The 14129-nt window shown below is 62.3% G+C and overlaps 1 protein-coding gene across 1 annotated transcript; it reads right to left on the minus strand.

The window, feature by feature from the left end:
- Positions 1–1673: 1673 nt before the first annotated feature.
- Positions 1674–10560, minus strand: GATA5 (GATA binding protein 5). Its single transcript, XM_036323635.1, has 7 exons — positions 10347–10560; positions 9583–10150; positions 8232–8407; positions 3431–3556; positions 2902–2989; positions 2504–2631; positions 1674–2178 (listed from the first exon to the last, which is right to left on the minus strand). Exons 2-7 carry the CDS (start codon positions 10127–10129, stop codon positions 2023–2025), a joined length of 1221 nt encoding a protein of 406 aa, XP_036179528.1. The 5' UTR covers positions 10130–10150; positions 10347–10560; the 3' UTR covers positions 1674–2022.
- Positions 10561–14129: the final 3569 nt, after the last annotated feature.

Below are 14129 nucleotides of genomic sequence, written 5' to 3' on the forward strand. Positions count from 1 at the left end.
CTCCAGGAAGCCTGTGGTTGGTCAGTGCGAGTGCTGCCTCCAATACTGGGGACTCCGGGGCCTGGGCCCACGTGCGTGGATTACAGGCCAGGGCACCTCCCCTACCTACAGATGGGGAAACAGCTTCCGACAGAAGCCACTGGCTCCTGGCACTGTGCTGTGAGGGTGCTCTGCAAGCCCCTCCACACCTGGGCCCTCACGTGGGCCTTGCTGTTGGCCGGATGCCTTGTGTTCCCTGGTGCCTCAGTTTCTCTCATCAGGTGTCCGACCCCTCGAAGGGGGAAGGGCAAGTGATGGGGCTGGACAGAGCAGAGCTTCCCTCTGAGGGGGGAGGGGAGGCTGGCAAGGAAATGGGAGACCCCTTAACTTCTCTGTGCCTCAGTTTCCTCACCGGGAACAGTCTTTTGGGAAACCTGTGGGCATGGAGACAGATGGCAGCCAGCTCTCTCTAGCAGCAATCTCACATCTGGCCACAGGCAGGTGCACTGCCTGCTGCCGTCTCTCCCATCCAGCCTGCCTGTGGGAAGTGCTGGTAGTGAGCTGCCAGGCTGACCTGCCCACGAGGGGTTTCTTCTGCAGCCTGGCACTGGCCATGCAGTTCCCTATGCCAGCGGTCGCCAGCCTTTTGGACCTCACAGACCACCAGCTGGCGACCGCTGCCCTATGCGGCTACAGGCCCCGGGGCTGCGCTGACGTGGCCCCGGGCCTGCAGCAGCTCCGTGTGTGAGAGGCTGGGCAATGCCCAGCAACCTCAAAGGCATCATCCATTCTGCAGGCGCCCTCCAGGGCCCTTGTGTGACGCAAGCTGGCCAGTGATGTCCAGCAGACCGGCCCCTGGGACGCATTTCTGAAAGGGATGGTCTGATGTTGGACGTGTTCGCGCGAGGCCGGGAAGGTCCACAGGTGATAGAGACAGGAAGGCAAAATCAAGGTCTTTATTTTACATATTTTCTTATGGCCTCCTTTGTCTTAAAAAAAGAAAATAAAAAAGGAATGCGTGTGGAAAGTGGGCTGGTTGCCCTCAAGGGGCAGCTGTAGGTGAGCGGACATTCTGGAAGCTGGTTTGAATCAAGTTGGGAGCTGGGGAAAGAAGCTTTTAATTGGAAGACTTTACATTTTTTTTTTTTAAATTCCAGTTTCTGGCTTCCCTGGAAAAACCAGGAGGTCTTATTGGTTAAAGTAGCATCTGGGTACAAGTGCCATGGCCCTCGGCCGGGTGTGCCCCACTCCCCTCCACTCCCTGTTGCCTCCAACATTAAGCTGTTAGCCACCCATCAGCTCCCGTGGGCAGAGCTGTGTCTAGTTGGCAGGACCAACTTACTGGTAACCACCCGACCTGCGAAGGACTTGTGCAGGAGGAAGGGGGTGTGACAGGTAATTCTGCTGGGACAACAGACAAGCCCGGATGTGCGCTCACCCCACCAGCAGCCTGTGGGTTGGAAAAGGCTCAGGTACTTCACTCTGCCTGTCAGAGATGCTCACACACAGATTCAACCAGAACAAGGTCTTTACTGTCTGCGAGGATGGTGAGGTGCAGGGCTTCCCCCGGTGTGGCGGTGGGGGAGGAGGTGCGGGGGGGGGGGGGGTGCGTCCATGGCCTGCACACCTGCCCCTGGCAGTCCTGCGCTTACAGGAGAGGTGTCTTCCTGGCCTTGGCCATTCTGTCTGTGATCCTGGCTTCACAACAAAAGGTTGAGTTTTTCCCAGCAGCTGCCACCTGTAAACATGGCAGCGGCAAGTGTTGACAACGGAATTCAGGTTGGCGGTAGGCACCCCTGGCCAGAGTGGTGTGAAGCCTCGTGCAGCATTTGGGGGTCCCTTATTGGGGGGGCACGGGCCTCTGTCCCCAAGGCCTTCACCCCACTCCGGGGCCTGACTGCCATCTGTCCAGGCCTCTCCGCTGCAGGCCCAGTGCCTCGAGATCCTGCTGGCTGCTGTCTCTCCTGGTGGGTGGCCCAGTGGTCTGTCCCTTGTGCTGAAGCGACGCAAATCACAAGGTGGGTCTGGTGGGTGACTGGGAATCTAGGCCAAGGCCAGTGCACACCAGGCCTCCTGGCGCAGGGCCCCTCCCAGTCCAGCTTGGGAGCCCAGGGCCATGGAGGGGAGGGGGAAGTCTTCACCCTCGAATTTGAACTCCAAGTGGCTGGGAGCCAGGGGGTCGTCCACCTGGCTGGAGGCCTGCAGGGAGGACAGGGATGTGTATAAATTCAGGAACCCAGGCTGCCTCACGTGGGATTGTGGGGTCAGGAAACCTCACCCTAAGGAGTCCCCTCACTCCTGGAATGGAGAGGGGGACCTCTTGTGAGTGTCAACGTGATGACACGCTGGGCTCTCACCCCATGTCTAACACAGGTCAACTCTCGGTACCAACGACCAGCTGTGTGGCCAGCCCAGAGCTCCCGGGAGAGGCCTGCAGGGGCCCTGGCCTGGCCAGGGAGTCAGGCTTCCCTGAGGAGGTGCCCGGGAGCCAGCTCTGGGCACCCACCCCGCCCACATGCCTTACCTGGGAGGTGAGGCAGGGCCCAGGGCAAGTAGGGGATGCCGGGTTGGGCTTGGGTTTCAGAGTGGCCGCTGAGCTCGCAGGGGTGGGGATGGAGGACAGCTGGGAGGCTGTGGTGTTCCCTGGGCACCCTGGGAGGAAAGGTGGGACGTTTATAGAAGCTGCCACACAGCCCGTCCCTCCTGCCTCAGTGCCGGGGGAGCTCCCTGCCCCTCCCCCAACCAGAGCCATCCCAGAACAGGTGGGGGACAGTGTTTGCAGCGGACATGTAAACCTCGAATGGTGGAAGGTGAGACAGGCCAGGTGATTCCGCAGGGGCCACAAGCCCCACCAGAGGCCTGGGAGCGACTAGTGGCTGGGGTCCCGGCTCCCACCCAGCACCCGGGGCCCTGGCCCTGCACCTGAGGGGCCCTTGGTCTTGGCAACATTCTTAGGCTTCCTTTTCCGAGTCTGGATGCTTTCCTTCTTCATCGCCAGGGGCCGGGGCACCTGCAGAGACATGCAGGGGCGGGCGGCGGGTCCCTCTCCCTGTACAGCCAGGAGCCCTGCTGGACGAGCTGCCGCCTGGGCTGCTGCTTCCCTCCAGGCGGGTGGAGGAGCTGTCCTACCCCAGCCTCCTGGAGCTATCAGGGCCAGGGGGACCCTGGTGTGCAGAGGCAAGACTAAGTGTCCAGCTGCTGCCCCTGGCTGAATGGTTGTGAGAGAGCCACAGTGATGTGACGAGCCTCAGGGAGCCCATCTGCACAATGGGCCTGAAAGTAGCAGTGTGTGGGGCCCCATGTGTAACACGGCCAGTCCCAGCCCCACCCACCTTATTCCTCTCCAGCCCCCTGGTCCCTAAGTGCCAGGAAGGCTGGTCAAGTGGGATCCCTGTCCCCAGCTCAGGCTCAGCAGCCCTCAGCCTCTCCCCATCCACCCTGCCCCACTCACCCCGTGCAGCTTGGTGTAGAGCCCGCAGGCATTGCACACGGGCTCGCCATCTGCGTTGCGCCGCCATAGCGTGGTGGTGGTCGTGTGGCAGTTGGTGCAGCAGAGGCCGGCACGGCGGGTCGAGGACTGTGGGAGGGGAAGGCCAGGTTGGGGACCTAACCCGGTGCTGGGGGCCCAAGGCTCTGGGCTGCTGGGCTAGGCACAGCTGGAGGAGGGGGATGGAAGTGGACTCAGACTGACTGGCAGCCAGGCCTGGCCCACGTGGGGCCGCTAAGGTGTTGTGAGGCTGTCCTGGAGTCCATGCCCCATGAGCCTGGCACAGGTCACTTCACTTTTGGGCCTCAGTTTCCCCAGCAGTGAAATGGGGGTGATACCAGATCCACCGCAGGCCTGTTGTGGGGCTAGGATCTCATGAAGACCCCATATTTCTACGGTGAGTGGCACCTCCTGAGGCCAGGCCCCAGGCTGGACGTGTGGGGACCTGCTGGTCCTCTGGACACCTGCCTCCCAGGACCTGGGACTCAGCACGGGCGTAAGTCAACAACTCCCCACTGGACAGCGGGCTGAGGGCACCAGCCTCATCGTGCCTCATGTCAGAGTAAGACTGGGCCCATCGGAACCTTCCAAAAGCCGTTTCCTTCCCGTGTGTCCTGGCAGAGTTGACCGCCAAGCCTTCAGGTCCATATCTGATGAGGGACCCCAAACCTCCCTATGCTTAGGTGCCTGATGGCCCAGATAGCACTGACTCCAGGGATCCTGAGAGAGCAGGCGTTTGAGGCTCAGGTTGGGGACCTAACAGGGCAGAGAATCTGAGGGGCCCTGCCACCAGCTCAGGCATCCCCGGCACCCGGAGCCCAGCCACCTCTCTCTCAGCACAGATTCTGCCTGACTCACATTTTGGTGTTTGGGTGGAGTCTTGTCACCCATAGCTCCAGAGCTCCAGATGCTCTGTTCCAGGCACAGGGCCCCAAAGGTACCTCGGACTCGAAGTCCTTCCCCGCATTCCAGTAGCATTGCCTGCCGGTGGCACCGGCCCTCCCCAGCTACCTGCCCCCAAACTTTGTCCTGGGGGTGCTGCTCTCTCCTCACCAGCCACTGCCTCAGATGCCCCTGAACTTGTCCCATCCTCTCCTCCACTTGTACTGCCCCTGCCTGGTCCCCGTGCAACCAGGGCCAGCCCAGGCCACATCTGCTACAGAAGCCCATGAGGACCCCATACTTAAAGCTTTCCCAGCCCGAGGGCAATCAAGAGACTGCCAAGCCAAGCCACAAAGGAACCTGACCTGGGGGGTTAGGGGTCAGCAGATAGGGCCAGCCTCAATTTCCCCACTTGTCAGCAGTCTCTAGGATCCTTCCTTCTGCAATGACTGAGGGTAGCAAGCCTTGTTGACCACCCACTTCCCCCAGGCTGTGGTCAGCGGTCAAGGGCGCAGACCTGCCCCCTGTGAGTGGCCGGGGAAGGAAGTGGGGGCTTGTCTGAAGCCTGGGCACCAGCCATTCCCAAGAAAACACAGGCCCTGGAAAGACCTCTCCACGGGCAGAGGCCACAGACCGACCGCATCCAGAGAGCAGCTGCTTTTACTGGACACCAGGGTCTCCCTCTGCCCCTCCCTTCTATCTGCCCCTCGGTGCTGGGAGCTGTGCACACAGAGGGTGCCCGCATACAGAAAACATACACAAGCACCCAGCCCCCCCAAAGCATGCGACCCAGCCTCCCTCTCTGGGGAGTGTGAGGGGACACCGGGAAGCCGGGTCTGAAATTCCTACAGTGAGCACAGATCCAAGTTGAGAAATTGGAGATTAAATTAAAATTAAGAAAATGGGGGAAAAACAACCGTGAAAAAAATTCAATGTGTTTGCTCATTGATCTTGCCCTCTCACTAGCCTCGTTTCAGAGGGGAAACTGGGGCTCAGAGGCCCTGAGGGGCCATGTGCCCTCAGGTGGGCGGAACCACCTTCCTGGGCCTCCATCTGCCTGCCTCCCAGCGGAACCGCGCTGCGGCTGCTCTCAGGCCCTGACTGCCAGGCGCTCCCTCCGCTGCACTTGGTTTTCTGATTTGGTCGGTTCTTTTCAAATGAAGTGAAACTTCAAAGGCTGCGGGCCCAGCAGAGCTGCCTGAGCTCTGGGGCACCCAAGGAAGTCAGGGCGGGCAGCACTCTCCACCGAGCAGGGACACTGGGGAGGAAATCAGCTGCAGGTCACAGGTGCATGCAGCAGCCTCGAAAAATGGCTCCAATTTCAAACGGGTCCCCTGCACATCTCGGAAGGGGAGACATACGTGGGGGACATTAACCCGATAAGCTCATGTCCCTGTTGCTCAGGGCAAACTTCGGGGGACAAGAGCCTGCGAGGCAGGGCTGTGCCAGAAGGCACGCCTGGCCAGTGGACAGTCAGAGCCCCAGTCAAGGTCCAACACTGGGCCCCCACGGCACTGCCGCTTCCCGGGGCTGGCACCAGGCTGCCACAGGCCAACGAGCCTACTGTCCCTGATGTGGGCTGCGGGCCAATGTCTAGGAGGGACCTGAGGGGGCTGCAGAGCGCCTGGCCCGACGGCAGGAGCTGGGGAGGCCCACCCACAGTGACGGAAACCACCACAACGATCTGCCCTGTCTGCACTGACGGAGACCTCAGGCCAAGGTGCACCCAGCCTGCCAGTGACGAAGCAGGCACATGGGCGCAGAGGGCAGCAGCTACGAGCCTGCAGGGAGGGGTGCTTGTTATTGTCACGTTCCTGTATCTTGGTGACAAGCTTCTAGGGTGTTTGGAGTCATTTAAAGGTCAGGACAAGTTTTTCCTGGGGAGGCCCCCCCTGGGACTTCAGGTCTGGCCACACACAGGGACAGTGAGACACTGGAGTGGGGGGAAGCCTGGGGCCATGGGCCCAGCCCCATCGTGGCGGGAGCCATGTGGCTCAAGCTTTGGTCCCAGGACTCTCTGAGAGTCTCGGTTTCCACACCAGCCTGGCCCTGCCAGGACCAGCCACGGGGCAAGCATTGGGGCTGCCCTCCCTGAATGCCAGGCAGGAATCCCTAAGTGAGCCAGAGTGAACCCCTAGATGCTGCTTGGGGAGAGACAGGTAAGCCCCCTGCCCCACTTGAGAAAAGCTTCCTGGGCGTGTTCCACACTCAGATCTGCGTGGGCCTGGACACGGTGACCAGGCTGTGCACCCTCCATGGCCTATGCCTTGGGGAGATGAGCGGTCTCCAGGGCTCTCCCCCTTAGCAGGCACCCTAAGTACCCGAGTACCCTGTGTTCCCCAGACCAGCAAGCAGAGGCCTCACCAGGCCAAGTGCCCAGACAGCCTGTTCACAGAGCCAGCCAAAGCCAAAGTGCTCGGCAGAGCTGTCTGATCTGGCCTTTACCACACGGCGCGGGAACAGTTCCTGAATTCATCGCCCAGGGGCCTGGGCCAGGAGACCCAGGACAGGGGCAGGGGGCTCAGCATGAGGGGGACTCAGGGGACCCTGAGGTGGACAGTCCTGGCCTGTACCCAGGGTCTGCCATGGGCTCTGGGTGCCCAGGGCTCTGGTTGTTGTGAGGATAACCATCTCAGCGCTTAGATGGCAGCCCTGCCTGCCCACCCCCGAGTCAGGGGTTTCCTGCTGGGAGGTGGGCCCTACAAAGGTGGGGACACCATCTTGTCCCGATGACCAGTGTGTCCTTGGCACCTGGCTCGGGGCCTGGCACAGGGAGAGTGAAAGAGCCAGAGGAGGGCTGGCCTGCTGCTTGGGGTCCCCTAGTACCTTCCCCTCTTAGCCTGTTTCCCCTCAATGAGGGACTCACCAGACACGGGCGGTACAGCACACCAGGGGGTGGGGGTCATGAATGCAGGGGCAGAGATGAGAGTGTGGGGTGATGTGGACTCTAAGGGGCCTGCTCTCTCTGAGAGGCACAGTGTGAGTGGAGGAAGGTTGGGGAACCCACAGAGCCCCAACTCCAGGCCAGAACAGAGGGTGCAAACAGCAGCGCTCTGCTGCTTCCCACCTGTCCAGTCTGGGGCTCGGAGGATGGCCTGATGCTCCCAGAGCCGCTTCGGTTTCTAGTAAAGGCCTGCAGCTGAGCCCCCCACCCAGCCCAGAATGGCAACTGTGTCGGCTGGCTGGGCTACCCCCCAGGGTCAGCCAGGAATCAGCCCCCTCCACCCCTGCCAGGGCCTGCTGCGCCAGAACCGGCCGACTGTACCTGACAGGACTCATCCCAGCGTGAGACCAGAAGGCTCGGCACCCCCAGCACCGTACCCCTGCCCAGACCTCGGCAGGAGCCACTGGCAGCGCTACCTTACACAGCTCGAAATCAAGCAGTCCCTTCCCCTTCCTTACAGTCACGGGAACATCAGCGTTCGCCTGTGAACCATATAGAGCAAAGCAACTTCACCTCTTTGCTCAGCTTCCCGAGCTCTGCCCCGCCTGATCCTGTCCCTTCAGGATCGGTAGAAAGTGCTCCCCAAAGGGACATCGGGGACAGCGGACCCAACGCCCCTGCTGTGTCCCCTAATGCCGCACCCACACAGCATCCAGCTTCCCCTCCAGCCCACGCCAGGCCCCTTGTGCCCCACCACCAGACAAGAAGCTTGTCACCCAGTCACCCTCACAGCCACAGGGCTGAGCCCCCAGCAGACTGTCCCTATCCAGACTGGGAGACAGGGAGACCCCACCAAGTCGCAGCCTCAAGCTTAGGGAGGAGGTTCTTTGTCCCTTCCCGCCATAGCAGTGGGGAGGCGCCGTCACCTCTCTGGGGGCATCCCCAGAACGCAGCACCTGGGTCTGGATTCCCACGCTGCCAGCTGGGTCCCACACTCACCAGGCGCTTCTGGGGCCGCACCAGCGGCCGGTTGACTCCGTTCATCTTGTGGTAGAGGCCGCAGGCATTGCACAGGTAGTGGCCGGTGCCATCCCGGCGCCAGAGCGGTGTGGACAGGGCCCCGCAGTTGACACACTCACGACCTTCACCAGAGAACTCCTCCAAGAAGTCAGACACTGCGGGGACAGGCAGCTCATGGGACGAGGCCCTGTCCCTCCCTGGCGCTCGAGGGCGTCTGCAGCACTTTTTCAAACTTAAAAATTGTGCCTTAAATTTATTTTATTGTAAAATATATTTTATCTAGCTGTAAATTTACATGCAGTAAAGTTTGTGCGAATTTAAAACACTCCTCAGGGTTGGTTTTATAAGGTGGGGAAGGTTTCATAAATTAGCCGTTGGTGAGGAAACAGGGAACTGCCCCCAACCCCAGCCGGGGTCCAGCTCTAGGGTCTGTGATTTCCACCCGCTGGAGAGGTAGGGGGTCCGCGTGCAGAGGGAGCCTGGGAGGGGCCTGTCCTGCTCAGAGCGACAGCATCCGCGGGGCCAGATCTCCAGATCCTACAAGGAACAAGGCCCGTCAGCTTGGCTGTGGTCGCCACTTCGGAGGCAGCTGAGCGCAGCCCCCACGGCCTTGGGGGGCACACAGACCGGGCCTCTAGGCCCCGCCAGGCGCTGGCGGCTCGGGTCGGCGGAGCGGGGGCGGCGCAGGGATCAATCAGCGCCGGCGGGTGGGCGCCTCGGCCCAGCGACCCGCTTCCTGCGCCGAGGAGGCGGCAGCGGCGCCAAAAGGCCGGTCTGGGCTGCGGCTGGCGGCGAGAGGATTGGCCCGAGGGGTCCCCAAGGGCGGCCCCGAGGCCTGGGTTTCGTTCGGTTCGGCCACGGGGTGAGAAGGTGTCAGGGTCTGACTCCGCAGAAACGGGTGGAGGGTGGAGTGTTCTCAGCCGTGTGGGTCTGGAGTCCGACTTCCCCAGCTGCGGCGGGGAGGCCGGGGCCAGGTCCTAACTGGGAGAGACGAGCTGGCGGCCTATGGAAAGAAACCCGTGGCTTGAACTTCGCGAAATCACTTCTGAAACTTTTCAGAGACGTTTACCGTGCAGGCTCCATGGGCACCATCCAAAATGCTGGCTTCAGATGAAGGAAGGTAGACATAGGTACACTCCCCTCTAACGTGTAAGGGAATTCAGGGCCCCGGGCTCCGCGGGGCGGCGAGACCGTGGCAGACGCTGCACTGTCGGGTCCTGGCGCCCCAAGCTGGGTGCCCCCGGCGGGGAAAGCTCCGCATTTCGTAGGGTGCGGGTGGCACTCCGGGGCGGCCGAGGACCCAGTGGAGCTGCCCCAGCCCCGCACTCACCCAAGGTGGCTCTTCGGCCAGGAAGGCCCGCCGGACGGCCCTGGAGGCTGTGCAGAACGCTGCCCTCGAAGGGTCCGGAGGCCCAGGACGGGGCCACCTCGGTGCTCACGTAGGCCGGGTACGCGGTGGGGTACGAGGAGCCCACAGGTCGCCCGAGCGGGGCCGGGTACGGGTCGTGAGCCAGCAGTGCGCCGTGGTAGGCGCCGCCGCCGTCCCGGCCTCCCGCACCACCACCGCCGCCCGGCCCTGGGGGGCTGTGTGCAAAGGAGAAGGAGGTGGCTCCGGCCGGCTGGGAGGCTGGCGGGTGCGGGCTGCCGGAGACGAAGGCCGACGAGTCCGCCGAGGCCGCCTGCACCCACCCGGGGTGCGCGGCGAGCGCGGAGGGCTGCGGGCCGGGCTCACACGCCGGCAGGTAGGGCAGCATAGAGGGGACGCGCGCCGGCGGCACGAACACCGGGGAGCCGGCGCCTGGTGCGTGCAGAAAGGCGCCTGAGTCTGCGTAGGTAGCCTGGCCGGGGCTTGGGGCCAATGCCAGGCTCGGGTACATCTTCCCGGAGTTGGCCTTGACCTGCGGGGAAGAAGGACGGGCCTTGGGGTCGTCACGGCAGCTTTGCACCTCCCGCAGCCCGAGCTCCTGCCCGGCAGGTGCGGCCACTCGGGCCGCGCTTCCCACTTTCCAGCCGGGCAGTTTTAGGGGCAAGTCCCGGACCTGCGGGGCGGACCGGCGAGGGGTAGCCCGCTCGCAGCCGGAACTCCAAGCTCACCTCCTCCACGGTCTGGGCTTCTGAGACTCCCGGGCGGGCTCAGAAAAAGGGTCCGGCGCGTCCCGCCGGAGGGTGCAGGACCTGGGCGCCGGCCCCGCGCTGGGAGAAGGCGCCAAGCCACGGAGCGGCCCTCACCGGCTCGTCGTGCGCGCCCGAGGGCGCGGTGGCTGCGGGGGGCTGGTGTCAGGAGGTCTGGAGACTGGGAGCCCGGGGCTCCGCTGGGAATCCCGGGCGCTCGAGCCGCGCCGCCGCCTCGCCCCGCCCCGCCCCGCCGCGCCGCCCCTTCCCTCCGGGCGCCCTCTCCTCCCTCCCAGCGGGGTCAGTGCCGGGGCTGCGGCCGCGGCGCCACGTGACCGAGCAGGCTCGGCCCGCGGGCTCCGCAGGAAGGCGACGAGGGCGCGCGGGCTGGGCACCCAGCGTCGAGTCCCGCCAGCGCAGGCGACAGGAGCCGGCGGCGTTTTCGGGCCGCCCGGTAGCGGGGGCTCGGAGACTAAGTTTGTCGGGGGACTCGCGGGTCTCCAGCCCCGGATTCCACGAGGCTGGCCTGGAGTTCCGTGTCTGTGGGTGGACACGCTCACGGACACGCGGCGATGGGGCCCGTTATTGCGCCCCTGGACTCGGCACACAGCGCAGGGATCCGGTTACCATGGGGATCGACGGCCTCAGTGTCCCGGGACTTGAACCGGGGGAGTCTCAGCGTTTCCTCCACTCTGACCAAGCCCGTCGGCTGGGGGCGTGGCGAGGTTGGCAGGCCCGTTTGGATGCACCCCGCCCTTCTTCGAGGTCCCAGCCCCGCTTCTGCCCCCACCCTAGGTGGGACTTTCACTCGCTTGCCTCTAGGGACGGGGGTCATGGAGGTGCCCTGGCACTGCCTGGGCGGGAGAGACAGTGGCGGCGTTGTGGCCGAGTGGCCTCCCTCTCAGCTCTGTGATGGATGGACCAAGCCGCCCTCCCCGCTAAGCTCTCCGAGGGGCAGCCCGCCGCACTGGCTGGGCGGAGCCGGCTCCCCCGACCGCCCCGGTCCGTGGTGCTTGGGGCCGCAATGCTTTCCTTTCGCAGGAACAGGCCTCCGCTCACTTCCTGGGTGCAGAGAACTCTGGGGCCAGGATCGGCTCCGCGGCGCGCTAGACGGGCGGGGCGCTGCGGGCCTGGTTCCCTTCTCCAGGACAGCACACAGATTCGGGTGCACACCGGGGCGCCCAGAGTGGAGTGTCCCGGAATGTGACTCACCCTGGGCCAGGGACCCCACCGAGGGCTCCACGCGGGCTCCGGGCTCTTCCCAAGCCTTGGCGTATGCCGTTGGGGCGGGAGCGGGCCCTTCAGGGCTCCCGGTGTCCTGCTTCGCCTGCCAGGCACTCCGCCCTCTGCATCCCACTTGCTGAGTGGGCCCCTGGTTCCCCCTCTCCCTATTCACTATTCTCGGGGTCTGGACTCGGCCCCTCTATCCCACCCCCTCCGGACTCCCGCTTTTTCTCTTCTCGCTGTGCGCCCAGCCGGGCGAGGGCAGAGAGAGGTCCCCGTGCGGTTCAGAGTCCTGGAAACTCGCAGTGCCGGGGCCCTGCTGGGCTCCAGTGTGACCTCCTCCACCCGCTGAGCCTAGACCGAGGTTACAGAGAAGCAGGTAGATGCGAGCTCTGTCCCCGCCCCAGGCCCTCGGAGCCCAGGTGACCCTGAAGTTTAAATACAACAGGAAAATGCCGAGCCAGCACCGGGTGAGGAGAAATTAAAAAGGGGAGACTCGACTTGCTGGAGGCTGAGAGCCGCCCCCCCCCCCCCCAAAAAAAAAGGTCCAGAGGAAGAGGAAAGATCCGCAGCAAACCTGGGATCATAGGATCAGTGGGGGAGGCCCCTGGGGGAGGGGCTTGCATTTTTACTTGGAATAAAATCCAGCCAGGTCCTTGATTAGCAAACACAGCATGGGGGGGGGGCGGGGGGGCGGGGCTGTGCTTTGCCCTACAGCAGTGATGGCGACCTTTTGAGCTCGGCGTGCCAGCATTTTGAAAAACCCTAACTTAACTCTGGTGCCGTGTCACATATAGACATTTTTTGATATTTGCAACCATAGTAAAACAAAGACTTTTTTTGATGTTTATTTTACATATTTAAATGCCATTTAACAAAGAAAAATCAACCAAAAAAATGAGTTCGCGTGTCACCTCTGACGCGTCACAGGTTCGCCATCACTGCCCTATAGTGTGCCTATTTAGTTCTCACATCAGTCTTAGGAGGTAGATTGTTATTCCCATTACAGTTGGGGAAACAAAGCAGAGAGGTGAGCTAACCTGTCCAAGTCACACAGCTAGTAATTAAACAAGGTCATTAAAACCAACGACTGCAAAACTGGACATAAGGAGGTGATCTCTGGCAACGTTTTCTCTATTAACAAATCTCTAAATTAGACGTATTTTATGTTTACAATTAAAAGGCTGAGACCACGTCCAGAGGATATGTGCAGGGGGAGCGGAGTGGCGGAGCTGCCGAGGACTCTGTCTCCGGGAGGAGGTTCCCCTGAAGGCTGCTCCAGCCCCTGGGCCCTGCGGGGTGGTGGGTGCAGGGCTGCCCCACGGCTCCATCCCCCAAAGGCAATAGAAACAGAGGCTCTGGGGCATTGGCTGGACACCGTAGAGGCACCGTGACAGGGGGGAGGGCTGCCTGTGACAGCATCTGGGTCCCCTCATGAATTCCTTTCTACTTGAACCAAAAAGGGAAGCATCTCAGCCGAAAATACAAAGCCCAGGTCCCTCCCCACTCTACCCAACCTCGCCCAGCCTCCCCTGGCCCTGCACACGCCGCCTTCTGATGTTAAAGGACCCTGTCACCCTCCGGGGTGCTGCCAGTCTCCGTGGGCCCTTCAGGAGGGAGGCAAGTGCCCCAGCCACCAGGACCCCACTCTCCCTGCTGCTGCGTCCAGCTGCAAGTCCGTCTCTCCCCTCAGCCTTTGCCCAAGCTGCTCCCTAACTTGGAGGCTCCCTTCTTTGTCCTTGCCTCTACTTGCTGAGCGCCTACACGCCCTCAAGGCCCAGCTTGCAAGGCCCCTTGTGTCTGTGGCCTCCCTGATAAGTTGCTCTGTCTCCTCGCTTGTGCCTCTCCATGTTTTGTGGTCAAATGGCCATGTGCCCTGTCCTGCTTCCCCAGCAGACACGGAGCCCCGAGGAAAGCTTGGGGGACAGCAGGTCAGAGTGTGAACTCAAAGTAGTCAGACCTTCTTCAGGGCTCTGTTTTGCCACCTCAAGGCTGTGTGACCTTGGGTGAGTTCCTTTTCTCTCTGTACCTAAGTTCATCTATAAAGAGTGTGTGTTTGTGTGTGTGTGTGTGTGTGTGTGTGGGGGGGGTGACAATGATGTTTGCCCTGCACACTGGCTCTGGGGAGGATTCATGAATGGGAGATGCCAGGCCTTATGCACAGCCTGCACTGCGGGTGACCCAGCCGGGGCCTCCAGTTGGCTGCCGAGTCCTTGGGCTTGGTATCATTTATGTAACCCAATCTGCTTTCAAAGCCCCTTGTTGACATTCGGCAGCATGACAGCTGGCAGGCCCTTTCGGCCAGGTCACCAGACAGCCCACTTAGAGAGGGGTTCCTGGGGAGGGAACCAAGGCAAGTTTGTTTTTGGGGAGACATAATCGCACAGGTCCATCTCCTTGTCAGCAGGAGTGTATGGTCAATGTCCTGTCACATGAGGGAATATCTATGAGCGGCTTCCAGGCCAAGGAGCTCCCCGTCCCTACAGGCTCCGTCCCACAGGATGGGCCCGCGGCAGCAGCGGCCGGAGACAGGACTGGAGG

The sequence above is a fragment of the Myotis myotis genome, unplaced genomic scaffold (assembly GCF_014108235.1).
Source record: "Myotis myotis isolate mMyoMyo1 unplaced genomic scaffold, mMyoMyo1.p scaffold_m19_p_9, whole genome shotgun sequence".
Classification (NCBI taxonomy): domain Eukaryota; kingdom Metazoa; phylum Chordata; class Mammalia; order Chiroptera; family Vespertilionidae; genus Myotis; species Myotis myotis.

Excerpts from the sequence above, each read along its gene's own strand:
- GATA5 (XM_036323635.1), bottom strand. The coding sequence starts at position 10,129 with ATGTACCCGAGCCTGGCATTGGCCCCAAGCCCCGGCCAGGCTACCTAC. Across the intron at positions 3,557-8,231 it reads TGCGGCCCCAGAAGCGCCTG|TCCTCGACCCGCCGTGCCGG; the intron begins GTGAGTGTGGGA and ends CCCCTCCCACAG. Across the intron at positions 2,632-2,901 it reads CAAGACCAAGGGCCCCTCAG|GGTGCCCAGGGAACACCACA; the intron begins GTGCAGGGCCAG and ends CTTTCCTCCCAG.